This window comes from Prionailurus viverrinus, chromosome F2, assembly GCF_022837055.1.
Source record: "Prionailurus viverrinus isolate Anna chromosome F2, UM_Priviv_1.0, whole genome shotgun sequence".
NCBI lineage: Eukaryota > Metazoa > Chordata > Mammalia > Carnivora > Felidae > Prionailurus > Prionailurus viverrinus.
In genome coordinates this window covers 33,356,955-33,383,809 of record NC_062578.1, presented here as the reverse complement: position 1 = coordinate 33,383,809, position 26,855 = coordinate 33,356,955, and the positions used below count along the sequence as shown (strand labels likewise).

The 26,855-nt window shown below is 35.7% G+C and overlaps 1 protein-coding gene across 5 annotated transcripts in view; it reads right to left on the bottom strand.

The window, feature by feature from the left end:
• Window positions 1–596: 596 nt before the first annotated feature.
• Window positions 597–26,855, bottom strand: part of LRRCC1 (leucine rich repeat and coiled-coil centrosomal protein 1) — a 42,833-nt gene continuing 16,574 nt past the window's right edge. For 4 of the 5 annotated variants that reach the window (XM_047842549.1, XM_047842550.1, XM_047842551.1 and 1 more), the window contains 13 exons: window positions 22,564–22,757; window positions 22,144–22,291; window positions 20,949–21,097; window positions 16,600–16,804; window positions 15,617–15,756; window positions 13,787–13,988; window positions 13,207–13,392; window positions 12,290–12,464; window positions 11,251–11,414; window positions 7,644–7,852; window positions 7,413–7,550; window positions 3,590–3,725; window positions 597–1,298 (listed from right to left, as the gene is read on the bottom strand). In XM_047842549.1, the coding sequence (XP_047698505.1) occupies window positions 1,176–1,298; window positions 3,590–3,725; window positions 7,413–7,550; window positions 7,644–7,852; window positions 11,251–11,414; window positions 12,290–12,464; window positions 13,207–13,392; window positions 13,787–13,988; window positions 15,617–15,756; window positions 16,600–16,804; window positions 20,949–21,097; window positions 22,144–22,291; window positions 22,564–22,757 (2,169 nt within the window). In that variant the 3' untranslated portion in view covers window positions 597–1,175. Of the gene's footprint in view, window positions 1,299–3,589; window positions 3,726–7,412; window positions 7,551–7,643; window positions 7,853–8,737; window positions 8,873–11,250; window positions 11,415–12,289; window positions 12,465–13,206; window positions 13,393–13,786; window positions 13,989–15,616; window positions 15,757–16,599; window positions 16,805–20,948; window positions 21,098–22,143; window positions 22,292–22,563; window positions 22,758–26,855 lie in introns of those variants that run through there. The other variant, XR_007148619.1, reaches the window with a different exon arrangement.

The following is a 26,855-nucleotide window of genomic DNA, read 5'->3' as shown; positions in this document are numbered from 1 at the left end:
TTTTGCTGGATATAAAATTTTTGATTGACAGTTCCTCTTCTTCCCATTTCAACTGTGACTGACTGCCCTCTGGCCTCTACTGCTTCTGATGAGCAGTCAATCATTCCTCTACATGAATCTCATTTTCTTGCTGCTTTCAAGAATTTCCCAAGAGTTTGACTATAGTTCCTAGGTGTGGTTCTCTTTGTGTTTATCCCGGGTTTTACTGAAGATCTTGGATCTGTAGGTTAATCTTTTTCATCAAATTTAGGAAATTGTCAGCCATTATTTTTCCTCCTGACCTCATTGTGCATGTTTGTATGCTTGATGTTGTCCCACAGATTTCAGTAGGAATCTTGCCTCTAATGAAATGGAGCCCTCTCTTTTAGAAGCATTTGCATTTTTTTCTGATAGCATTTAATTTTTAAAACTTACTTCAGTGGCTGTTAGTTCAAAATATTCTTTCTTTTAGAAATAGTATTTAGGTTTTTTCCTTTTTCTGCATGCATAGGCGCATAAGAGATGACAAAAGTTAAAATAAGAATTCTTTTATATACAGTGATTAGAAGGGAAAATGAGCATGGAACAGTAGTGTTGCTGCTGAGGAACAGACAATGTCCATAAAACCTTAAGTATAATCTTTAATGAAAAAGTCATATGCATTCTAAAAAAGGGGTCATTATGAGTGATGTGGAGATGGTTACCTGTGCTTTGTTAAGAATGCCACATCTTTATCATACAGCCTTCAAATCTTTTCAGCTACACTTATGAAAAAAATGGAGCTACATCTACTAAAGGATGACCAATATATATATTAGTTTTTCATCAACACAATAATGTAACAACAATGATGAAAATATTTTACCTCATATAGTCTAAATACTAATCTTAATTTCTATTTACATATTTGTAGGCAAATGTGTAATTGCCCAACAATGTATATATAGCACAGAAACAAGAAAGTGTCATAAATCTGGTTGATAGGTTTTTCTAATACACATATTATCAACAATTTATTATAGAAACCTACAGATACAATTAAAAAATACTTGATCAAAAGTCTTTTAAAATATAATCAGAATGAAATGTGTACAAAGAGACATTTCAAAGTCGTAGCAGTTACTACTATTACAATATTTAATCATTTTTACAATAGGTCTGCTGTTCCATTTCAATTAAATTCATTCTCAGAAACATCACATTTCTCGCTGAATTTCAGTTAGAGCAAAAGCAAGTTGCTTAATTTTTTCTTCCATTGCTTTTTTGTTCTTGCATGTTTCTTGCAGAAGTTCACGCATTTCTTCTTCAACTAGATGAACCTAAATCAACATATAAATTCATTTTTAAAGAAAATAGATTTTAAAAATATATTCTGAAGCAAAAAGTCAACACTTTACTCTCTTCAATTTTGTAACTTGTGGTATTCGTTTAAAGCAAAGAGGTTAGTAAAATGTAACTTGTTCAAATACTAATAGGGAAATCAATGTTTATACTGTACACAAAGTACTTACATGTATATTGTCTATATCTCATGGGTGCTTGTGATGAGCACTTGGGCATTTATTTTAACTCTATTTTGGAGCTTAGAAAATTTGTTCAAGTTATACAGCTTCTCAGTAGCATATATGGACAGAAACCATTCTTTTGACTTAATCTTTCCACTGTCCTGTACTACGTATGAATAAGGAATCATGAGTTCAAGTAAAATATCAATTCCTTATAAACTTTCAAAACAAATAACCTCCCTTCCTAAAGAAATGCTTTAATTTAGTCTATCTCATTTCTAAAATTGCTGTGGGTTATAAATTACCATCTTTTTGAAAGATAATTTTGTCATTTCTTCCTAACCTATATTCTCCTAGGATTCTTTGCATTTGATCCTACTAATTTCTGCTTGAAATTCTCCTATGATACAACATTCCTGACAGTACTATCAATCTGACCATTCCTTTCTGTTTATCTCCCTCTTCCTAATCTCTAATATAGATTTCCTAATTGTTTTTTCCCTGAGAAAATTAGTATTTCTCCTAATTTAAATTATATTCATGTGATAATTTACAATGTTTTCATGATTATAACATTTAAGCTCTGGTGCCATTTCTCTAACTCTCAAACAGACACATCCCTTTGATATTATTAAGTCATATCGGCACTAGAGGTCCAATATCAAACTTATTATTTCCCTTTCAACTAAGGGCCTAATCTTATGTTTTATTTGGTATTACCTGATACACCCCTGTTAAACTTGGTAGATTTTAAAGAAAACTTCTGAAACATCTGTTGACATGAAATAAAATAAAGAACTACATTTTGAACAAGTTATACTTCCTTATTCATTATTTCCAAAGACCTTGTTGCTTCCTTCTTTGCACATAGACTCCTGAGGGTAATGTCACCTAATCACACAACTGTAATAATTATATGGAGTCACTCTTTCTGTTTATGAACTCTTTCCCAGTCACTGGTTTCTGAGTCTCTAGTCGTACAGTTATCTCACTTTCTTATTGCCACTTCAAAATCAAGGAAAAATGGAAATTTACAACTGTTCCACTGATCTAGTAGGTCTCAAAAGAGGGGACATATCAAACTAAACAGGTGTTACCTGCTGAGTTTTAAAATAACTGGGTCTAACTAAAATACAAGAGACTTAGGAAATGAAAGTCTCTGGGGGGGAAGCTCATGCATATGTATTATTAAAAAGCTCTAGGGGCATCTGGGTGGCTCAGTCAGTTAAGTGCTCTACCTTTTTTATTTTTATTTATTTTTGAGAGAGACAGAGAAAGTGAGAGGGGGAAGGGCAGATAAAGAGGAAGAGAGAGAATCCTAAGCAGGCTCTGCACTGTCAGCACGGAGCTTGACATGGGGCTCGAGCTCACAAACCGTGAGATCATGACCTGAGCGGAAACCAAGAGTCGGACACTTAACCCACTGAGCCACCCAGGCGCCCCTGCATTCTACTCTTGATATCAGCTCAAGTGGTGATCTCGTAGTCTTGAGATCAAGCCCTGCATCAGGCTCTGTGCTGAGCATGGAGCCTGCTTGGGCTCCTCTTTCTGCCCCTCCCCAACTAGCATATGTGCACTCGCTCTCAAAATAAATATTAAAAAACAAAACAAAACAAAACCAACAAGCTCTATAAGGTGATTCTGATGTTGCTTCTGATTTAATAACACCTAAAATTCCTGTCGATGATATTAAATATCATTCAAGATTATCAAAGATAGTCTTAAACCCTAATTAACAAAACACATCTTGGGAGTTATTTCCAAGTTAGTGATGAATTGTACTTATTCACATTCTTACCCTGCCTATGTGTAACCAAAGGTGCTTCCATATGAGACTGATCAGGAATACGTCAATTTTTATTCAGAGATCATGGAGCAGGTGCACATCAGAATCAAACTTCTAATTTTGGTTTCCTTAGAATTCTACAACTAGTCTAGGTATTACTAGCATTTTGGCCTGATTGCACAATAGTTTTGGCAACATTCTTCATATCTATTCAGTCATTAAATCATACTGCCTTTTCTCTTTATAATTCTCAAAGATATAACTTATTTAGCTATAATAATTTAATACTGATTATCAAAGCAAATTTTCTTTATAGTACCTTGAAATTTGCAGAATCAATGTATTTCTGCTTTTCACTTGCTAGTTGTATTATTTCAGCTTGATGAGCTTCAACAATTGCATCAACTTGTTTTTTAAAGGCATCATCCATACTATGAAGCTTTTCCACCGCATCCCTTAAAAAAAAGTACAAAAACCATATTATCTTTGTTTATAAAAATTAGTATTTCTTTTCTTCTTAGATGGCAGCTCTTACATTCACTTTTTAAAAAATGTTTATTTATTTATCTTGAGAGAGAGAGAGAGAGAGAGAGAGAGAGAGAGCACACGTGCATGGGAGAGGGGCAGAGAGAGGGAGAGGGAATCCCAAGCAGTCTCCACGCTGTAAGCACAGAGCCCAACATGGGGCTTGATCTCACAAACTGTGAGATCATGACCTGAGCAGAAATCAAGAGTCAGATGCTTAACCAACTGAGCCACCCAGGCACCCCATCTTACATTCACATTTTAATGGAACTATATATAACTCCATTAAATAGAAGAAGGTATCCTGGGTAATAAAAGACATTAAGTAGTTCATCCAGCAGAATCTGTTAGTAGCAGAACAGGGCAGGATAACATCAATGAAAATTTGTTACCCTTTTATCCTCTAAAAGTCAGAGTACTCTGGTTCCCATTTATTTTGAGTCTCATGGTATGATATATAAGCACATTCATGGATGATTGCTATCAATTTTTTTTCTCCATGTGTTTGTAGTGTGATAATTTGAGAAGTGTATGTTATAGGCAGGTTTAGGTTTATGAACATGTAGATCTGACTTTTCTATGCTAATGTTTAACAGATAAAACCCTGTGTTAATAAACACATTAAACAGTACTGTATTCACAAAATTTTAGCGCTATAAGTTTCTTAGAGGCAAAAAACCAATTCCTTTATATTAAGTATGAATAATTTCATTTAAAAAAGTTAAGTCCACAATGAACATATTTTCTGCTTTTGGCATAGCCCATAGTAATAGACTGAACACTGGTTCCGTGAATCAAGTCTTTCTTATATTCCCAGATGCAAGCAACCCTTAGTAGCTGTATGACTTAAGGGCAAGTCACAAACTCTGCTTTTAAGTTTTTTAAACTATACAAACAGGATAATCCTACCTATTCTGCCAACCTCACAGAATTATTGTTGGTTGCAAAATAAGATATAAGAAAAAGACCAATTATGTATTTTTTAAAAAAATTTATTTATTTAAGTGATCTCTATATCCAATATGGGGCTCAAACCCACAACCCCACGATCACGAGTCACATGCTCTTCTGACTGAGCCAGCCAGGCACCCCAATTTATGTATTATAAAAGGCTATATAAATAAAATCTGTTTTTATTAAAATTCTATTAAGTTAAAAATCTATCTTACATACTAATCTTAGTCTACAATGCATAAAATCATTAATGTATACAATCAGGTCTTTACTGTTTTGCTATTAACAACATGACAAACAATGCAATATAAGAGATTTTGAAAACTGTCAGGCTTTATGATTTATATTAACTTTAGGAACTGCAATTTATAGGAAATGATTATTTCTTTTAGGATATAAGAGACTCCCAATTGTGACAGGCAGGAGAGAAAATTTCAACAGGTTCCAAGCCAAAGTCCCTGTATTAGTGCTGGTTGAAAGCAAAGTGGAACAGGGTCCATTAGCAGACAAACAAGACACTACTGTCAGTCAAAACCTTTTCCATTTACACTGAGTTAAAATATAAGAAATCAAATTCCAGGTTCTATTAGATTTGATATAATGGGAACTGACCCCTACATGAGATTTTGCTGTTTATCCATACCACTCTTTAATCTTGACCAGAGTTTAACTGATCATTAAACTGTGTTACCTATTTTTCAAGGCAGCCAACTTTATAAATTATTTTAAGAAGTCCAGTTACATAGTTTACAAGGTGAAGCCTTCATTTCCTCTGTGGGATTTTATAAAATCTACACACCGATGGCACCCAGGTATACATTTTCTTCCCCTTCTTTCAAATTAGCTCTCATCCTCAGTTTGTGCAGGCCTGCTACTGAAATCCGCTCTAGCTTCTTCAAGAGTTCACTGCCCCTGGTAGTTAAGGGACTGCCCATTCTAAACTCCACACAGAAGAGCCAAAAATATCACTAGATGTTTCAATCAGTTTGAAAATAATCACAGTCATAAAAAAAAATATTCACCCAACAATTACTACTATGTGTTAGGCACTAAGTACCCAATAACTCATACAAGCCATATATACACATAAATACATTTACATATGCTTTTTACATCTCACCCATCCCAATCCAGTGTTTAAATCAAAAGATCTCCCACAGAGGCAACACAATCCTAGACTTTAGCCTCTACTGCAAAGCTGTCATCATCAAGACAGCATGGTATTGGCACAAAAACAGACACATAGATCAATGGAATAGAATAGAAACCCCAGAACTAGACCCACAAAAGTATGGCCAACTGATCTTTGACAAAGCAGGAAAGAATATCCAGTGGAAAAAAGACAGTCTCTTTAACAAATGGTGCTGGGAGAACTGGACAGCAACATGCAGAAGAATGAAACTAGATCACTTGCTTATACCATTCACAAAAATAAACTCAAAATGGATGAAGGACCTGAATATGAGACAGGAAACTATCAAAACCCTAGAGGAGAAAGCAGGAAAAAACCTCTCTGACCTCAGCCGCAGCCAATTTCTTACTTGGCACATCTCCAAAGGCAAGGGAATTAAAAGCAGAAATGAACCATTGGGACCTCATCAAGATAAAAAGCTCCTGCACTGCAAAGGAAACAATCAACAAAACTAAAAGACAACCGATGGAATGGGAAAAGATATTTGCAAATGACATATCGGACAAAGGGCTAGTATCCAAAATCTATAAAGAACTCACCAAACTCCACACCTGAAAAACGAATAATCCAGTGAAGAAATGGGCAGAAGACATGAATAGACACTTCTAAAGAAGACATCCAGATGGCCAACAGGCACATGAAAAGATGCTCAATGTCACTCCTCATCATCAGGGAAATACAAGTCAAAACCACACTGAGATATCACCTCACGCCAGTCAGAATGGCTAAAATGAACAAATCAGAAGACTATAGATGCTGGAGAGGATGTGGAGAAACGGGAACCCTCTTGCACTGTTGAGGAGAATGCAAACTGGTGCAGCCACTCTGGAAAACAGTGTGAAGGTTCCTCAAACAGTTAAAAATAGATCTACCCTATGACGCAGCAATAGCACTGCTAGGAATTTACCCAAGGGATCCAGGAGTGCTGATGCATAGAGGCACTTGTACCCCAATGTTTATAGCAGCACTTTCAACAATAGCCAAACTATGGAAAGAGCCTAAATGTCCATCAATTGATGAATGGATAAAGAAGTTGTGGTTTATATATACAATGGAATACTACTTGGCAATGAGAAAGAATGAAATATGGCCTTTTGTAGCAATGTGGATGGAAATGGAAAGTATTATGCTAAGTGAAATAAGGCATACAGGGAAAGACAGATACCATATGTTTTCACTCTTATGTGGATCCTGAGAAACTTAACAGAAGACCATGGGGGAGGGGAAGGGGAAAAAAAAAAAGTTAGAGAGGGAGGGAGCCAAACCGTAAGAGACTCTTAAAAACTGAGAATAAACTGAGGGTTGATGGGGGGTGGGAGGGAGGGGAAAGTGGGTGATGGGCATTGAAGAGGGCACCTGTTGGGATGAGCACTGGGTGTTTTATGGAAACCAATTTGACAGTAAATTTCATATTAAAAAAAATAAATTAAAAAAAAAAAGAGAAAGATCTCCCACATATTTTAGGACTTACTTTTGTAGTTCAATACTTTTGTCTCTTTCTGCTTTAAGTTTCTTTTCCTTGTCTTCAAATTTTTCTTTTACTTCTTTTACTTGCATTTCCAGATGACTTAGAAGCTCTCCTTTATCATGCCACTTCTGATTAAGTGTACTAATACAAAAAGAAATAATTTAAAAAATAAAATTAGTTATATGAAACTATTAAGCCACATTTTATTTCTCAATAGGAAATACTATATAATACCTATAAGCTTTTCTAATTTCTTCAAGTTCTAATTCCTTTATTTTCAACTGCTGTTTTAGTTTTTCTTTTCTTTCATTGTGTCTTTCCAGTTTTTCAATTACGTCATCCAGTTGTAAAGATTTTTCATCAAGTTGTTCTTGGGTACATTTTTGTATTTCAATGATCTTTTCTTGTAATACTTTGATTTGTTCTTCTTTTTCTTGTACACACTTAGAGAAACAAAAAAATCAGCACTTTATTTTTATTAACCCAGATGTCTCATTTCCTATTTGGATTTAATGGTTTAAAATGATTCTAAAAACTACAGATTAAAAAATAAACTGAATATTCACTAAGTGTTTTCAAAAAGATTTACAGGACATTTTTTAATAACAATCAACAAGAAACATCACTACTACTTTGTTTTAAGTGCTATTAAGAAAGATAAAATTCTAGGGGCACCTGGATGGCTTAGTCAGTTAAGTGTCTGACTTCTGCTCAGATCATGATCTCAGTTTGTGGGTTCGAGCCCCACGTCAGGCTCTGCTGACAGCTCAGAGCCTGAAGCCTGCTTCAGTCAGATTCTATGTCTCCCCCCTCTCTCTCTGCCCCTTCCCTATTCATGCTCTGTCTCTCTCAAAAACCAATAAACATTAAAAAATTACAAAAAAAGAAAAAGGAAGATAAAATTCTTATGCCCTTTACACTTTTTATTTCAGTAAGTTAAGTTAGCAATTATCAATCATAGAGGGAGAAGGAAAAGCGGCACAATAAAAATTTTCAATTACTGTAATTTTGCATTTGAAAAAATGTTTGCATGACAGAAAGAAAACTCTAGGTGGATGACAGATACAGCAAAGACTGATATGCACAGTACGTGTGGCACTAATTAAACTGCTATTTCTACTATATTGAACAGAAGTGCTTTCTGCATCAGGATGAGCAAATAAATGCTTTACCTCAAAACAAAGCATGATTTTATCACTATTAAAATGTCACATAAGAACAGGGTTTACATCTCCCCAAACTTTTTATGCTATCTTCTATACCATGAGCCAGACTTTATCCTGTATGTGCATATTACAAATCAGAGGATAATGAAAGATCAAAACCACCTTAGGCAGCGTTAAATGTCTGCAGGGATTAGGCTTCCTATAGGTGATTTATTCCAATGGCTATTTCTTTGCTTTGTCGGGGCATGCCTGGATGTCTGGAACAGTCTGCTACACACCGACTACTGGTATCAGTCTCTGTAAGTGAGAATAGATGAAATTGGCAGTTCCTATTTTTACCCTCTTTCCTCTGCCCCACTCCACCTTGCCTTTTTTCCTTTTGGGAAGAAGATGGAGGCAAACACACAAATACTGGGAAAGGCCAATTTAAGTATATATTCATAAGAATTATAAACAATGCAGTTCAATTCCTCAGTGTGTTACATATGCAAAAATCTAAGCAAAGATGTTGGGTAGTCTCCTAGTCTTGACCAACATTTGCAAAAAAGTCATGAATTGTTTATTTTGTCCCCCTGACTCTCTGAAGCACTAAGAGTGAGCAGTCTTGACATATGTTATGGGAGTTCACAAAAGCTATAAAAAATTATTATGAAATAACCCTATTAATCAAAAAGAATGATAAACATTGCAGCATCAGAGAGTACTATGACCCAGATATACTGAAAAATACCAAAATAATATATGGGGCAGAAACAGAATTTTTAAAAAAACTTCTGCTTCTGATTCCCATAGTCAGAAGCTAACTATAGATTCCATTTAATTGAAAATATCACACTCCAAAACATCAAACATCAGTATCAGGTTCATTTGCCTTTTGCAGAGACTTGTTCTCTCTCTATAAACTTTCAATATGAGCCACTAATTTCCCATGATTTTGGCCTAGAGAAAATCCTGAGAAACAACACGATCAGTGACAAACTTTAAAAGACCTGAAGGTTTTCTATTCTATGAACATCCAACCTAACAATAGATAAAGGTCATTATCGGTTTTAGATGAATTTACTGCTGAAAGAAATTATGCCTAACTATCTCTCTCTGTTACATGGTTGGTGGGAAAGCATCCTAATACTCACACCTGTGAGGCTGTGCAGTGTTCTCTAAAGTAAATGTAGTAAGTTATGGGAAAAGAATGATGGGTTGAAAAATCTGAACTTTTTTTTTTTTAAAACCAAAACTCTAAAACTAAAACTCAACAGTGTTTTGGCTCCACTGTATCATTCATTACTAGTCATTTCCTTCCTGCTCCGAGACTGACAAGAAGGCAGTAGTCTTCTGTAGAAGTAGCTTTGTCAAATCAATGTCTTGTACCCATAGTATCCCCTGCTTTGCTTTGTGAAATTTAAAAAGCAAATCACAAGTCTTTCTGTTTCATACTTAGCTTAACTCAAAGGAAAATATGTTTGGCTAGAATTTTAAAACAAGAAAAAAGGCTTGCTGCTAAAAAATTTCAATAATTTTCACTGCACGTTGGCATGTATGACAGATATATTTGAAATTTTGGATATACTGAAACCAAATTTCAATGGAGTGAACAACAATGTAATTGCTTAGAGTGATACAATTCAGGCATTCATGGCCTAAACCTAGCTAAGGATATAGCAACATGGTCATACAGATTTATTTTCTGTACTTGATAAAGTCAAGTTCTCAAGGAGTTTCTTAAAAATGACTAAGAAAAAGAAAATTAAATCTTAGGCAGTTATAGCTACTCTGAAGAATGAGTTGTTACTTTTAATGGGTGATAATCTCATTTAGAAGTTTTTTAAATACTTTCTCAGTTTTTACACTTTAAAAAAAATATTTATTTTTAGAGAGAGAGAGAGAGAGAGAACATGTGTGAGTGGAGGAGGGGCAGAAAGAGAGGGAGAGGGAGAGAGAGAATCCCAAGCAGGCTCCTCACTGTTAGTGTGGAGCCCAACGCAGGGCTCAATCTCACGAACCCTGAGATTATGATTTGAGCTGAAATCAAGAGTTGAACACTTAACCCACTGAGCCAGCCAGGCTCAGTTTTACACTTTAAGAGATAATCTCTAGAAGAAAATTTTGGAGATCAAATTTGATTCAGTGCTCAAGATAAGTTTCAAAAAATTTCTCTGGAAAATTTTCATGTAACATACTTTGAAACAAGTGAACATAGTAGTATTCTCTATTAAGATATGCCATATTGGAGAAGAAGGTGAAATGGTTTCCCCTGGGAACAAGCATAGTTTTACAAACTATTTCTACTTTTAAATACAGAATAGTTGGGTTTTGTCACAATTTTCAGAATTTAGCAATATTAGGAGATCCTAAACAGTGCTCTAAATGGATATTTTAAACATATAAAACATTAATTTACTTAAGATTCCTAACCCTTTAATAACATTATTTTCAGTTATTTCACAGGACCATGATAACATCCCATAAAATTCTGAGGTAAAAGTAATTTAAAGTTATTAAGGCCATAGAGTCATTTTAAAAGGCAAAGGGCATAGATTACATAAGGAAACATCTGATAATGTCCCAAATTCCACAACAGTTGGGATTCACTGAGACAGATATTTATTTGATACTCTGATCCACAGATTTACAAAACTGCCACATGCTCTTTTCCCAAAATAAAGTATCAAACTTACAACTTTTAATTTTCCAATGGTTTCAGTTTGGTCTTCTATGATTTTGCACTTAATTCTTAATGCATCATTATCACGTTCATTTGCCTTTCTCAGAGACTCATTCTCTCTACATAAACTTTCATTTTGAGCCTCTAATTTGCCACGATTTAAGGCTAGAGACGATCCTGAGAAATAAACATCATGAGTTACAAACTTTTAAAGATCTTGGAGAATTTGTATTTTATGAATATCTATTTTAACAATGTAAATAAAAAGTAAATAAAAAGAAAAACTGAATAAAAACCCAAAATACATAAAGCATAATATAAAAGGAAACGGGAAAAGAACCAAAAGGCCCTTTAAACACCTGTGGCTATTTGGAAAACCTAAAGCCACAAATCAAAAACAAGTAACTCAGACATGTGATATTTAATTGATCAACTTATGACATTCAAACAATCATATTAAAGATTCTTATATGGAATGGACAAATGAGCAATTCTCCACTAAGACCAACACCTAGCTATTCATAATTTGTAATCTATGAAGGCCATAAAACAGTGTCTATCTCTTGCTTTAGTGATTGGAAAAGGAGACTAAGAGTAAATATACCTACACCTAAAGTGGTTTTCATTCATACACTATTCTCACATTTCTCTATGTATAACAAAAGTGTTATCAAATTTTTAGGAAAAAACATGAATACTGCATACTATACAAATAATTTAAAATCACTGTGTAAGAATTATTTCAATGACTTAGTTAGTTGAAGCACTGTAAATGTATACCTGATCAGAAAAGTAACCAAATTATGTTGGGAAGAAAACCAAAATTAAGAAAAAAACCAGAGCTGTAACTTGCTAACTAGTGTAATAAACTATTTCACATCTTAGGCATTTCATTTGGCTGTTTGGCTGGCAAATGCTTACTTATCCTTCCATATAAAGTGTTGCCTTTTTTTGGTATGTCTTAGGCAGAATTAATGAGCGCTTGTTTTTCTCATCAATACCCAGAATTGTTGGTTTAGAAGAATGAGCTATTTTCCCTTTGAAAATTTTACCTTGTTGTGCCAGCTCATGCCCCCATACTTTTCTTTCTGTCCTTAAACCATAAATTAGTGATTCCTTGGCGGCTAGCTCAGAAATGAGCTGGACTTTTTCATGCTTGAGAAGTTCTATTTGAATACTCTTCTGCTTGTCATCTTCAATCAAGATTTCAAGGGTGTTGATTTGATTCTGTATATCCCCAAAAAACATCAAAAAAAAAAAAAAGCACAGTATTACATTTAAGTGCTCTATTTTTTACTTTTTGCATTTTAGGAGAAAAATTGTTATCTAACCAAATACAAAGTAAATGCTCCTAAATTTTACATTACAAAGGTTTTCATTTTAAGATAAGTGTACGTCATAAAATAAAAAGTCAAATTTTAAGGGACTATTCCTTTAAGAACGCTGAATTTTATTCTAATATCAGTTATCTTAAAAGAGCAATTATACATGTAATACTCAAAATTTCTCACCCAGCATTTATATCAATAATCTAAAGGTCACTTTCTGGAATTAAGTTTTCTTGGGCAAAATACAGCTAATGTTTAAAACTGAGACAACAGCACTAAAAAGGTTAATTTAAGAATTACTATAGCTAGGTCTATCTAAAGACAACCATCACCACCACAAGACTATCAGCAATTTGTGTGCCATTTCCTGAACCTCAACCATCTGAGTATCACCATCACAATTTCTGCTGTATCACAGACAACTGGAACCTATTTACCTAAGTACAGTTCTTAAATTCACTTATTTTATTTAAATACCATTTTAGTGTAAGCAATACAATCTGTGAAGTCATTGTTTAATCTCCTAGTTATATTACTTTTCTCATATGCATCATATATATACTTAGCATTAAAATCATCACAATATACATGAGACTATGATATAAAAAATTAAAGAGGAAATAAAATGTTTCAGTGTTTACCTGTAAATTTGCTGCTGTTTCCTGTTTCAATTTCGAAACTTCTGCAAGTTTTGTTTTTTGCTCCTTCACCATACAGGTCAAATCTTTAATTAAAGAGGAAGATTCATTTTCTTTTCGTTGCGCCCAAACAAGAGCATGCTTGCTCTTTGCTAACTCAGTTGCAACATTTTCAAAACCATCTTTAACCTATATTTCAAAATTGCATTATAAATAGCAGTTCTCCAAATATTTAGAAACTATTTGTTTCTGTGGCTGTGTTCTAATAAAACTTTATTTACAAAAATAGGCCTAGGGTCTGTAGTTTGCCAATCCCTGCTCTATAGAAATAGAATTCAGGCTTCCCAATTCTTATTCCGGTGCTGTCTTTACTTGACCATTTATAATCTCACTCAGTTTTTGCAACAGCACTGAAGAGTAGCTATATTTTTGTGAAGAAACTAAGGCTCTAAGAATTTAAGTAATTTGCTTAAAATCATACAGGCAACATGTAAATAAAGCTAGAATTCTAAAATGTAGTCCTCTCATCCAACCATATCTTGCTGATTTTGTTTTCAATAAAAAGCTAGATGCCAATTCTTACATCTTTAAATCTTCTGGCTTCAACAGTTAAAGCAATACGGAATTCATTTTCTAAATCCATATACTGTTGGTTTAATGTATCAATTTTTTCTTGGTACTCTTTTATATCTTGTTCATGCTTTCTTTCTTCTTTAGCTACTTCTTTAGCTAAGGCTTCTTGGAACTCAGCATCACTGAGAAACTCCCTTGTTTCAAGTTCTTTCCTGGAATGAAATACAAATAAAAATCGCAGGATACTATTCATCTGGAAAGAAAAACTTTAAGGCTGTTTAAATAGTTATTAAATATTCTATATTCTCTATTGTTAACTTAAAATCAGCTTCTCACTTTCAAAAACAACCTGGCGGAGGATGGTAGTTAGACGAAGACTATATGTATTCAGTGGTGATGGGGATAAAAGGGGTCTGCTGTATCTTAACTTCACTGAGATAGTTCAGAATCGTTTTATGATTTCTAAAATTCTTCAGGTGCATTTGTAGAAGTCAAGTTCTACTTCACTGTATCTTCTTTGACATACAACTGTGACATACAACTAATATAGTCTGACTGGTACTGGTGGTTGGTTAAGAGAAAAAAATCAGTTAAAGTGTGAAAGTATTCACTGGTCTTTTGATATATATAGGGCAAGTTTATTTAAATATGAGTTAATTCTTTACAGTTTTCCACTATTTTTCCTGAATAAGTCAAACCCATAATACAAAATCCATTATTTCTAGTTTTGGTTTCTTTAAATCAGAACAAGAAGTTAAAAGATATCTGCGAAGGAAACTAAGTGCAAAATTTTAGATTTTTACAATTATTTCCCCCCTCATCTTTCATAGTCGTTCTGCCCCTGCACATGTTGACAATTTTCCCCGGTGCATCAAAATTTAAATTTATACAGTAAAAATTTCATTTACATAAGGGCAAAAACAAAACAGGTTTGGTAACAAACACAATTAACTCCTGCAAATACACAATTCAACTGGTAGGGCAGTAAGTAGATAACTAGCTGCAAGTGTTCAAATTATTGTGGACTCCACAGAGCAGGGCTGGCAAACTATAAGTGATGGACCAAATCTGGCCGGAGACTCTTTTTTGGAAATAAACTTTTATTGGAACATAGCCATGCCCATTCATTTACATATTGCTTATGGCTACTTTATTACTACAAAAATATAGTTAGGTATGGCCTGCAAAGCCTAAAATATTTTCTATCTGGCCCTTCAATGAAAAAGTTTGTTGACTCCTGCACTACAGAGGAATAAAGGCTATTGATTAATTTAACAGGCAGTTACCTGGGGGTCAATTAAAATAGTTTTCTCGGGGCTCCTGGGTGGCTCAGTCGGTTAAGCGTCCGACTTCAGCTCAGGTCATGACCTTACACTCTCAGTTTGAGCCCCACGTCGGGCTCCTTGCTGACAGCTCGGAGCCTGGAGCCTGCTTCCGATTCTGTGTCTCCCTCTCTCTCCGCCCCTCCCCTGCTCACACTCTGTCTCTGTCTCTCTCTCTCAAAAATAAACAAACATTAAAGAAAAAAAATTAAAAAAAAAATAGTTTTCTCTACTACAATGACTGACTTTTGGTTGGGCTTGAAAAAATGCAAAATGAGTTTCATTATTATAATTTCTTACCTCAATAAAGCCACCTATTTGTTTTTAAGCTATCAGTTCTTTCTGTAAGACTGATTTTAATGCATACCTAAACATGTTATTTTCCATGAGCTAATTCTGTCAGACTTCAGCACTGATCAATCAGTCTAGCTTTAGGTAAGTGAGTAAGGTAGGGAGGAACCAAGAAGCTTTCTTTCTCTATTTTTAAAAGTCATTTTCCTGATGTATTTTTCATTTACCTGTGTTCTTGTTCTTTCAATGTAAGAACTTCATGAAGTTGTTGTACTTGTTCCTTTTCTTGATGAAGAGAAGTTCTAAGTAAGTTTATTTCTCGATCAGCAGCAGCAGCTTTGAGCTCCATCTCTTGGATAAGTCGTATCTGAGTAAATATATACATTACAGTATTTAGATAATACTCTCCCTGCTTCTATTTTAATGCTACTTCCCCAAAGAAAACTGACTTCTAAATAGAACCTGGTGACTAAGTTGATTTTTTTCCAAATTTATTAAATTAATGATGCCATGGTCACATAAAAGTACAGTCTTAGAAGCATCGGACTAGCATTAACTATTGTTTAGTTACATCATAGACCTCAATAACTTCCACTCAAAAGGCATGAAAATGAAATATCTTCGGGATCCCCAAAGAGACTTTTAAAACTTGGCTCCCAGAACATAAGCCTAATAACCTCCAATATTTCCACCAACTATTCTTAAAACTGCTTTGCAAGTGCTAGTCAGAAATAACTCCACGGTGGGGAGTGGGGGGCCTGACTGGCTCAGTTGGTAGAGCATCCAACTCTTGATCGGGGGGTTGCTAAGTTCAAATCCTACATTGGGTGTAGAGATTACTTTTATTTTCAGCATGAAAGTGACGTGGGGTGGAGGGTCAGAGAGAGAGGGAGAGAGAATCCCTAGTAGGCTCTGCACTGTCAGCACAGAGCCAGATGTGGGGGCTTGTACCCGTGAACCGTGAGATCATAACCTGAGATGAAATCAAGAGTCTGACATTTAACCGACTGAGCCACCCAAGTGCCCAAAATAAAATCTTTAAAAAAAAAAAAGAAAAAGAAAGAATTCCACAGGAATTGTTACATTTAAATTAATTTTTGCATATACTCTAACATCTTTGAAGTTTACTCTATAACAATATAACTTGTTTCAAGATGAAAGCTATGAATTTGTGTTAATTCACATGGTTGACGGATTTAAAGAGAAATACCTGTGCTGCTTGCTGTTGCCCCTTCTGCCTCTCCATTTTTTCTAATGCTTTTTCCAGGGTTCTTAAGTGTCTAATGTGATACTCTTGTTGATCTCTTGCTTTGATTAATTCAATACTTAGATTTTTTACTTCATTTTGAAGTTTGTGAACCATAACTTCGAGTTGTGCTTTGGAATTTCTCTCTTTATATACAATTTCCTTTAACCTAAAGCGAAATTGAATGTGGTTTTAAGTATATTACACATACAAAAGGTTAAAAATTGTAGTAAACAGGGGTGCCTGGGTGGCGCAGTCGGTTAAGCGTCCGACTTCAGCCAGGTCGAGATCTCGCGGTCCGTGAGTTCGAGCCCCGCATCGGGCTCTGGGCTGATGGCTCAGAGCCTGGAGCCTGTTTCCGATTCTGTGTCTCCCTCTCTCTCTGCCCCTCCCCCGTTCATGCTCTGTCTCTCTCTGTCCCAAAAATAAATAAAAAATGTTGAAAAAAAATTAAAAAAAAATTGTAGTAAACATTAAAGGTTACAGTAAAGAGGAAATTTGAAGTAGGTTTCAAATCCTCATTAGGTAAAAATGGCTGAAAAACAATATAATACAACTCTCTCCCATCCCTGAAACAAACACTGTGCCAAAAGGGAAAACACTCCATACAAATTAATAAAATTTTATCTTTTTTTTTTTTTTTTCATTTTTTTTTTCAACGTTTATTTATTTTTTGGGGGACAGAGAGAGACAGAGCATAAACGGGGGAGGGGCAGAGAGAGAGGGAGACACAGAATCAGAAACAGGCTCCAGGCTCTGAGCCATCAGCCCAGAGCCTGACGCGGGGCTCGAACTCACGGACCGCGAGATGGTGACCTGGCTGAAGTCGGACGCTTAACCGACTGCGCCACCCAGGCGCCCCAATAAAATTTCATCTTATATGAACTTTGCTATTCAACAGCAAAACTTTATTAAACACCTAATTTGTTTCAGACATTATGCTAGGTATGGGCTTAAAAGCAAGCTAGATGGATTAAGATACAGCCTGTGCCTTCAAGGAGTTCAAGGAGAGGGAAGAGACATGGATACAGTTACAAAGCTGTAAGAGAGAATTGATATATAAATAGATACCTGGAAGTTAACTTTGACAAAGTATTGATCCCAGCTTTGTAATAGTTGGAACCATTTGATTACAACTGAAAACTCTTAACTAAGTTAAAAGAGAGAATCTGTTGACCTACATGACCATTCAGAGAATGGGGTGCACTATTCTGAGGAGCCCCTGAAACCAAGGACATGAAGACCATAAGGGCTATTTGTAATTCTCTACAGGCTGGTTTCTGTTTTCCTAATGTAGGCTTCCTTGTAAAGTATGGAGAGAAGGAAATGGGCTCACATCCTAACAGCCCTGAGGACCAAATAGAAAAGATTGTCTTTCTCTAGTTCAACTTAGAAGAGAGTTCTAGGAAAGGTCTGATTAGTCCAATTCGGTTCATATGCCCACTGTATGCACCAATCACTGTGGCCATGGACTTAGGCATTTCGTTTACCCAGCTTGGGTCAGATGTTCATCTCTTGACCAATATTATATAGGCAGAGAGGCAAATGATGAAAGAATACAAGTCTGGTGTTTGAAAATGGTACAACATGGGTGCCTGGTGGCTCAGTCAGCTGAGCGTCCTCTGACTCTTGGTTTTGGCTCCGGTCATGATCTCATGGTTTCATGAGTTCAAGCCCCGCATCAGGCTCTGCACTGACAGTGTGGAGCCTGCTTGGAATTCTGTCTCTCCCCAATTCCACTCTCTTTCTGCTCCTCCCTCACTTGCACTGTCTCTCTCAAAATAAATAAACTTAAAAAAATTTTTTAAAAAGAAAATGGGACAACAAACAGCAAAGACACAGCCTCATGAATAAATTACTGAGCTAGGCAGCCACTCCTATATATATTTACTATAATTTCCAAGCCACAACTGAAAAAAGTACATATATCCATCAGGTGCTATACTAGTCATTTCTCCAATTCTTATCCTTACTATGTCTCCTCTTCCCTTTGAGAGTAGTCTCCGAACTGGTCTTCCTTTGTTTACTTTCTCAACGACAGTTTGGTGTGAAAGAGTATTAATTAGCCTTTATTCTGTGGACCACCATATTTGGTGAATGAGGCAGAGCAGCTACGGATCAGTACAATCAGAACAACCATCTAAGCAAGAGATAAGGGCCTAAACTAAGGTGACAGTCTCAGGATAAAGAAAAGATAGTTCAACATCTTTTAGCAAGTAGAATAAAAAGATACCAATACCAACTGGTTATGGGATATGAGAACAAGAAAGAAGCAAAAAAAAAAAAAATGATTCCTAAATTGCTAGCTTTGGTGGCTGACTGGATGAGACATCATTTATTAGAACAGAGAATATAAAATAAGGGAGCATGATAAGTCTACTTGTGGACATGCTGATTTAAGACACTTATGAGCAAGGTACACAAGGTATTTCTGGTAGATAATCAGATGATCAGATCTGTTGTTCATCAAGGAGATCTGGATGACATATAAAGACTTGGGGGTTTATAGGTTATGTGTTAAAAGCATAGGAGAGAAGATTGAGTTTCTGAAATAATGTATATTCAGAACATGGCGCCTAGATGTTAGACTCTATTAGGGATGAGGAATGCAGAGTCCCTACTAAGTCCCTTAAGGGGATATGAAAGTGTGTGAGGATCTAATGCCAAACGAACATTTGAGGTATAAATAAAGGCAAATCAGAAATGATTGAAGCTGAATTTTTAAGAAAATAACGAATATATAACATGGTAAACATTGACAACAATGGAGAAGTTAAGCAAGGATAAAGATGAAGTGTGCCCAAAGCCTTTCAATTTAAATGGAAGCTGGCTAGCAGCCCCAGACACTGCTTCCTCAAAAATCCCATTAAATAATACCTACAATACAGAATAAAGCAAAAATTCATACACCTACAATTAAAAACAAGAGAAAACATAATGTCAAAGTCTGGAAGAAATTTTGATTAGAAGAAAAACAAAACTAAGTTAAAATAAAAACCACCCCTAAAACACTCACGCTTTGCCTCACAAAACTACAACTTCATGAAAGTGTGGGGGGGGGGGGCGGGGGGGAGGATATATTCTCAGGGTCCCAGGGGCTCTGTAAATCTACCACTGCACTCTGTTAGCTAAGTATGCACCTAATGCAAATAAGAGTACTGTTTTTCTGAGGCCGTCATAGACTGTTAATGTATCCATTCTGTTTCTTTACCCCTGACCAGCATCTTCTTACATCAAAGACAGCATGTCCCAAAACAAATAAGGCAGGAAGTTGGTGGGTGGTGGTAATAGTAATAGTAATAGTAATAGTATAATGCATCATGCTTATATAACAGAGGTTCTCAGAGAACACATGATGAGTATCATAATTTTCCTTATAATGCATGGGTACAAAGTATGAGAGAAGTAGGTAGTGGGGAATAAAAAATAACACACAAGTACCACAACATTTTATGAGTTAAATGCCTAAAAACCTGGGAATTGGGCTAGAAGCTGTGTACATCAACTTAACTAATCTATTAAGATCATAGAAGGGAATTTATCCACTGTACAAACAGATAGGAAATGGAACGGAGAACAACTTCCCAAACGCTATCTGTTGGCAAATACTGAATCTAGAAACAGTGTGCTCATTCAAGGATAAGACACATAAATCAACAAGCACTATGGAGAAAAGTCTTGTAACTGTTTGAGGAAAAGTATCACTTTAGAAATAATTACCTACAGGAAACAGAAGATGACGTTACTGTAATTTCAGAAAACTGGTATTCTTACAGAATGGAGTAAGACAAACCTGCATTAAAGAATACATACAGGACAAAAAAAAACACAAAAACCAAAAAACAAAAAACAAACAAAAAAAAACATAAAATGGGAAATGGAAATGGATAAGATGGAAAAACAGAAATACCAGAATAAGAAACTTGGGCTATCTGGTACCAAAGCCCACTGCAGAAGAGAAAATGCAACAGACCAAATATGACCTCCAAAGCTGAAAGTTCACCAATCCCTACCCTTAACAGAAACCAACACTTTACAGGAAAAAACTGCCAATCCCTGTTCCAGTCTCTTGCTCTTCTTCACTTATAATACTTAAATTTATCTAACACTTCTCAGCTTGAGGGCAGCAGCTTGACGGCAAATAAGTGTACCTTGAATCCTTCATTTACAAAAAAAACTTATAAAGCATTAAATCTTTAAATAAAATGAGTTCAAAACAAACTAAAACCACATACATTGTTTTTGGTCTTACTACAGCTAGCGTAAACTGAGGTACTCCAGTTCTAAGTTAGATTTACAGACTTTGCCCTTACCTATCTGTGGTGAGCATAGCCAGGGTATGAAAACCTTTTTTCTCCTTTGCATGTTTGTGCAGTTCATCAATATAATTCCTAAGTTTCTTTTCAGCTTGTTCAGCTTTCCACCTCTTCTCTCTCTCTTGGTCTAGTTGTTGAAGGAGTGTCTGAAAGAAAACAATAGGCTTATGTGAACCTAGAAAAGTTACCTAACCTTTCACTGCCTCAATTTTATCATTTGTAATATAGAAATAATAGTTATCTAATTTAAAGGGCTGTGGTAAGAATTAAACAAACTAATGGAAGTAAAGCACTATATAGAACAGTGGAGAACAGTGCCTGGTACATAACAGCCACTCAATAAATGTTAGCTGGTATTATTATTGTCCTAGTGATTATTATCTTTCAAACATTAAAGCCTCTACACTTGAGAATAGGGGGAGGAAACCAATGGCATGAAAGGTGTGATACAGGTTAAAAAGCAATTATTCTACTGGAACAACAATGCACATTACAACTGAAAGTGTAAGTAGCACTTCACAAATAAAGCAAGGGCAAATTGATGGAAAATATAAATCAATGTGTACTAAAATTCTTAACAACATGAGAATGATTAAATACTGAAGAATATTTAAATTTCTAAAGGCCTTTTTTTTTTCTTTTTAAGTTAAGCTCCCTGCCCAACGCTGGGATCAAATTCATGACCCCAAGATAAAGAGTTGTACGCTCTACTGGGTGCCCTTAAAGCCCTCTTAATCTGGGATCTATGCATCCAAAATTGGGTTTCAGCAGAGTACGTGAAAACCTTGAAATTATACACATTTTTTGAGTGTGTAAAGTAGACTTCTCAGAGAAGACCCATAAATTTCCTTAGAAATTTAAAAGGGTCTGAGACCCAAAAGAAAGGAACAACTGTTTGAAGAAATAAGACTTTGAAAATTCTGATGTTTTTTTCTCCATAAGATATAACAAATGATATCACCAAAATCTGACCTTAGATAAATGTATAATTTTCATTCCTTTACAATTTGCAAAAATAGTGTTATACAAAATCTGCAAATCAGGAAGGGAAAAACAACCCAAACCATCACCCTAATAAAATTATATGCAGTATTTTTTGCTCATAAAAACATGCATTATTTTACTAGGACTAATTCTACATTTAAAACTAAGATTATTCACATTCATTTTTTCTTAATCTCCTATGCCATACCCGGTAAGTGGTGTCTTCTGAGCTACTATTGTCTACTTTAATGATCTCCTTTTTCTGTTCTTCTGATTCTTCTAATGTATTACAGTTTGCTAAAGATGATCTTACATATAAGTCTTTAAAGAAAGGTTGTTTCATTTTACGATTACAACTGCAAAGAGAAAAACACAGGTAATAACTCGGAAATGTATAGTATTTATTCTACTTTACACAACTTAGGTAATGATGGTCTATCAGAGAAAGGGATCCTTTTGTATACATGTATATAAACGTGCTGATCAAATCTGAGCCAGCAAGGCTGAAAAGTCAAATCTCTGACATTAGAAGAGTAAGAAATATCACTCTAAGCTTTAAAGGAACAAGCCAACAGTATTAACTTGTATCTCTGCGCCTTATTCATATTTCTAAAACTAAAACAATTACCTCATAAAAGGGTTGTTTTTGTTGTGGTGCTTAATAGTCTGAATAGTTTTGGAATAGGATGGGATTTTTGATCGTCGAGGAATTCTCCTATTACATTCTTTTCTGTTTCCATATTCGCTTTCAGAAGTCATATCCGTATCTCTTTTTGGTCTGAGATCTTTCTCGGGCACATTACTTATTAAAGAATCGGAAGTCTAGAATAAAAGAACCAACAAGGTTTGTTAAAGTTCAATTCAGTATAAAAGATTTAAATGTGATATTTCCTAAAACATTATGACTTTTTACAAGATTAAGAGTTTATAAACTAGGTATGTTTAGAATTAAAGACAGGAAATTCAGCTTCTGGTATGGACAAATAAGTTCCGACAAGGTTGATTCTCAGGACAGCAATCACAAACTCTAGGAAAAATATAAACAACAATAAACAAAAACTATTTGGACACCCTGGAAAGTGAACAAAAGCTGGCTTATTCTATAGTTGACACTTAGAAAAAATGACCAGAACAGGGTGTTTCTATTTTTATGGTTTTTTTCACTTGAGAGCTTAACACAATCAGCAGTACGTAGGGAATCTGAAGTTTCAGGTAGAAAAACCATAGACCTTTGGGCCTAAAGAATCACAGGCTAGTACAGACTACAAGAAGCCAGTAAAACATAAAAAAAAAATAAACTGCTGCCCAAGACAGACAAATTTATAGTTCGAGTGAAAGCAAGTTAAATGTTTCTACATCTGAAGTATCAGTCTTTGGAGGGCTATAATAGCATCTGAAGTCTCCACAACCTAACATTCACAACGTCCAGGATAAAATCCAAAATTATTCACCATAGGAAAAACCAACAAAATATGACCTATTCTCAAGGGAAAACGCAATCAGTGGAGACCTAACTTGAGAGGACTCAAATATTCAAATAAGCAAAAAACAACAGACTATTACTTGGCTATAAAAAAAGAATGAGATATTGCCATTTATGACAACATGGATGGACCTAGGGTATTTTGCTAAGTGAAATAAGTCAGAGAAAGACAACACCATATGATTTCACCCATATGTGGAATCTAAAAATCAAAACTAACGAACGTACAAAAAAATCATAAAGTGACCCATAAATACAGAGAACAAACTGGTGGTTTCCACAGTGGAGGGGACAGAAGGATGAGAGAAATGAGTGAAAGAGATGGGAAGGTAGAGGTTTCTAGTTATGGAACGAATAAATCAGCATAGGGAATACAGTCAATGGTACTGCAGTAACATTGTATGATGACAGATGGTAGATATAATTGTGGTGAGCATATACAGAGTTGGTGAGGTCAAAGGTTACACACATAGTTACTATGTGACCTAGAATTTCACTACTAGATACATAGCAAAAAGAAATGAAAACCTGTGTCTACGCAAAAGCTTACTCATGAATGTTCATAGCAGCATTTCTCATAATAGTCAACAAATGGAAATTAAGCAAAATACCCAAAAAGAATGGATAAAATGTGGTATATTCACTCAACAGATTAGCTGACACAACAAAAAAATGAAGTACTGATACATGCTACAAAATAGATAAAACCTGAAAACATTATACTAAGTGAAAAAATAGTCACAAAAGGCCACATATTGTATGACTCTACTTACATGAAATTTCCAAAATAGGCAAATCCAGAGAAAAATAAAATTTACTAGCGGCTGCCTAGGACTGGAGGGAAATGGTAGTGACTGCTAATGCGTACAATTGAATTGCACAGTAAGTGAATTATAACTCAATAAGGCGCTTATTAAAAACTGATTAAAGAAAAAAGATTTATCATATAAATTACAAGCATAAGAAGGCTGGAATGGCTATATTAATATCACATATAACAGACTTCGAGAAAACAATACTTCCAGAGACAAAGAGGAACATTTCATTAGGAAGACAAAGCAGCTGTAAACACGTACATGCTTAATACCAGAGCTTCAAAATATAATAAGCAAATGTTCAGAGAATTAAAGTAAGAAACAGACCAATCTACACTCTTAGACGGAGATTTCAACACCTTGCATGCAAGAGCTAGAACCAGACAACAAATAAATTTTTAAAAAATCACTATCAGCAACTGATAGAACTAGACACAAAAATCAGTAATGATACAAGTCATCTTAAAATACTATTAGTCATCCTGACTTAGCAAGTTTACAATACACATTCTGTTCAAGTGCACAAAGATCCACCAGGATAGACCATATGCTGGGCTATAAAATAAGTCTCAGTAAATTTAAAGAGTAAAATTATCCAGAATGTTCTCTGACAAAATGGAAGGAAATTAGAAGTTACTAGCAATAAACATGTCTAGGAACCACAAATATTTGAAAATTAAATAAGACAGTTCTAAATAATCCTTGGATGACGGAAGAAATCACTAGAGAAATTAGAAAATACCTACAGCTAGATGATGAAAACAGATGTCTAAAAATTTGTGAAATGTAGCTAACGCAGTGTTTAAAATTTCTTATTGCTTTAAATGTTTAATTAATTTAACTAGATGACTGGTGTAAAATCAGTAATCTAAGCACTTACATTAAGAATTTAAAAAATGGGGAGTTAAGACCGTGGAGTAGTAAGAGGACTCTGGACTTGTCCCCTAAATACAGCTAGATCAACATTAAACCATTCTGAACACCTAGGAAATCGATCTGAGGATTAATAGAACAACCTACATAATTTGAGGGAGAGAACACTGCAGGTACAGCGCAGAGAGGTGAATTGAGGGAGAGAAGGGCTGTGGTACAGCAGAGGGGAAGGAGCCATTTTCACAGAGAGGAGAAAGGCACAGGGTGAGAGAGAGCAGCGTATTGAGTTTGTGCAAGAAGACACTCCCCCTGAAAGCAGCTAGAGGGGGAGTGAAAACATGAACAGGGGTCTGCACAAGACTGTTCGCCAAAAGCAATGACAAAGGAAAAAGGAGAAGGTATCACTACTATCCGTTTTTATACACAGCAGTGTCTAAAGTTTCAGAGCTCAGCCTGGCTGGTGCTCTGGCAAAGAAGCAGGGTGGAACACCAGGAGCAGGCAGCAGTGTCCAAGGATCCCCTGGGTCCCCCGGGGAGAAGCAGTTCCCCTGCTTGGAGTGCATTTGGTACAGGTATAAGCTCTCTCCCCAGGCAAAAGACCTAGTGGGTGCCATCAAGCTACCACATTCACCCATATAAGAACGATGATGTCAGCTGAGGGCAGCAAATCCTGGTGCCAGCTGTGTGTTGTGATTTACCATAAACTGAGCCACTGCCACAGCATGGTGATGCGACTATTTCCAGTGACAAGCTGGCCCTGGCCACAGGGTGGTGAGATGCTCCCTCAGATCACTGTGGTTTCAAACCGTGGGGGTCTCTGAAGTGTGGGGTTCCAAAACAGAGCCTCACCTGAGACAAAACATTGTTAAAATATCTGTACTACCCAAAGCAATCTACCCCCTTAATGCAATCCCTATCAAAATACCACCAGCATTCTTCAGAGCTAGAACAACCCTAAAATTTGTATGGAACCACAAAAGACCCCAAATAACCAAAGCAATCCTGAAAAAGAAAAACAAAACTAAAGGGGTCACAATTCCAGATTTCAAGCTATATTACAAAGCTGTAGTGATGAAGGCAGTATGGTATTGGCACAAGAAGAGACACACAGATCAATGCAACAGAATAGAAAACCCAGAAATAGATCCAGAACTATATGGTCAACTCATCCTTGACGAAGCAGGAAAGAACATCCAATGGAAAAAAGTCTCTTCAACAAATGGTGTTGGGATAACTGGATGGCTACATGCAGAAGAATGAAACTGGACCACTTTCCTTTTTTTTGTTTTTTAATGTTTACTTTCGAAGAGACAGCAAGCAGGGGAGTGGCAGACAGAGAACCACAAGCAGCCTCCGCACTGTCACTGCAAAGCCCAATACAGGGCTTGAACTCAAAAACCATGAGATCATAACCTGAGCCAAAATCAAGAGTCAGACGTCTAACCAACTGAGCCACCCAGGTGCCCATGGACCACTTTCTTACACCATACACATAAATAAGACCTAAATGTGATGAAAGACCTAAATGTGAGACAGGAAACCATTAAAATCCTAGAGGAGAACACAGGCAGCAACCTCTTTGACCTCGGCTACGGCAACTTCTTAGCAGACACATGGCTGAAGGCAAGGGAAAGGAAAGCAAATGTCAACTACTGGGACTTAATCAAGATAAGCTTCTGCACGGCAAAGGAAACAATCAACAAAACTAAAAGGCAGTCTACAGAATGCGAAAAGGTATCTGTGAAAGAC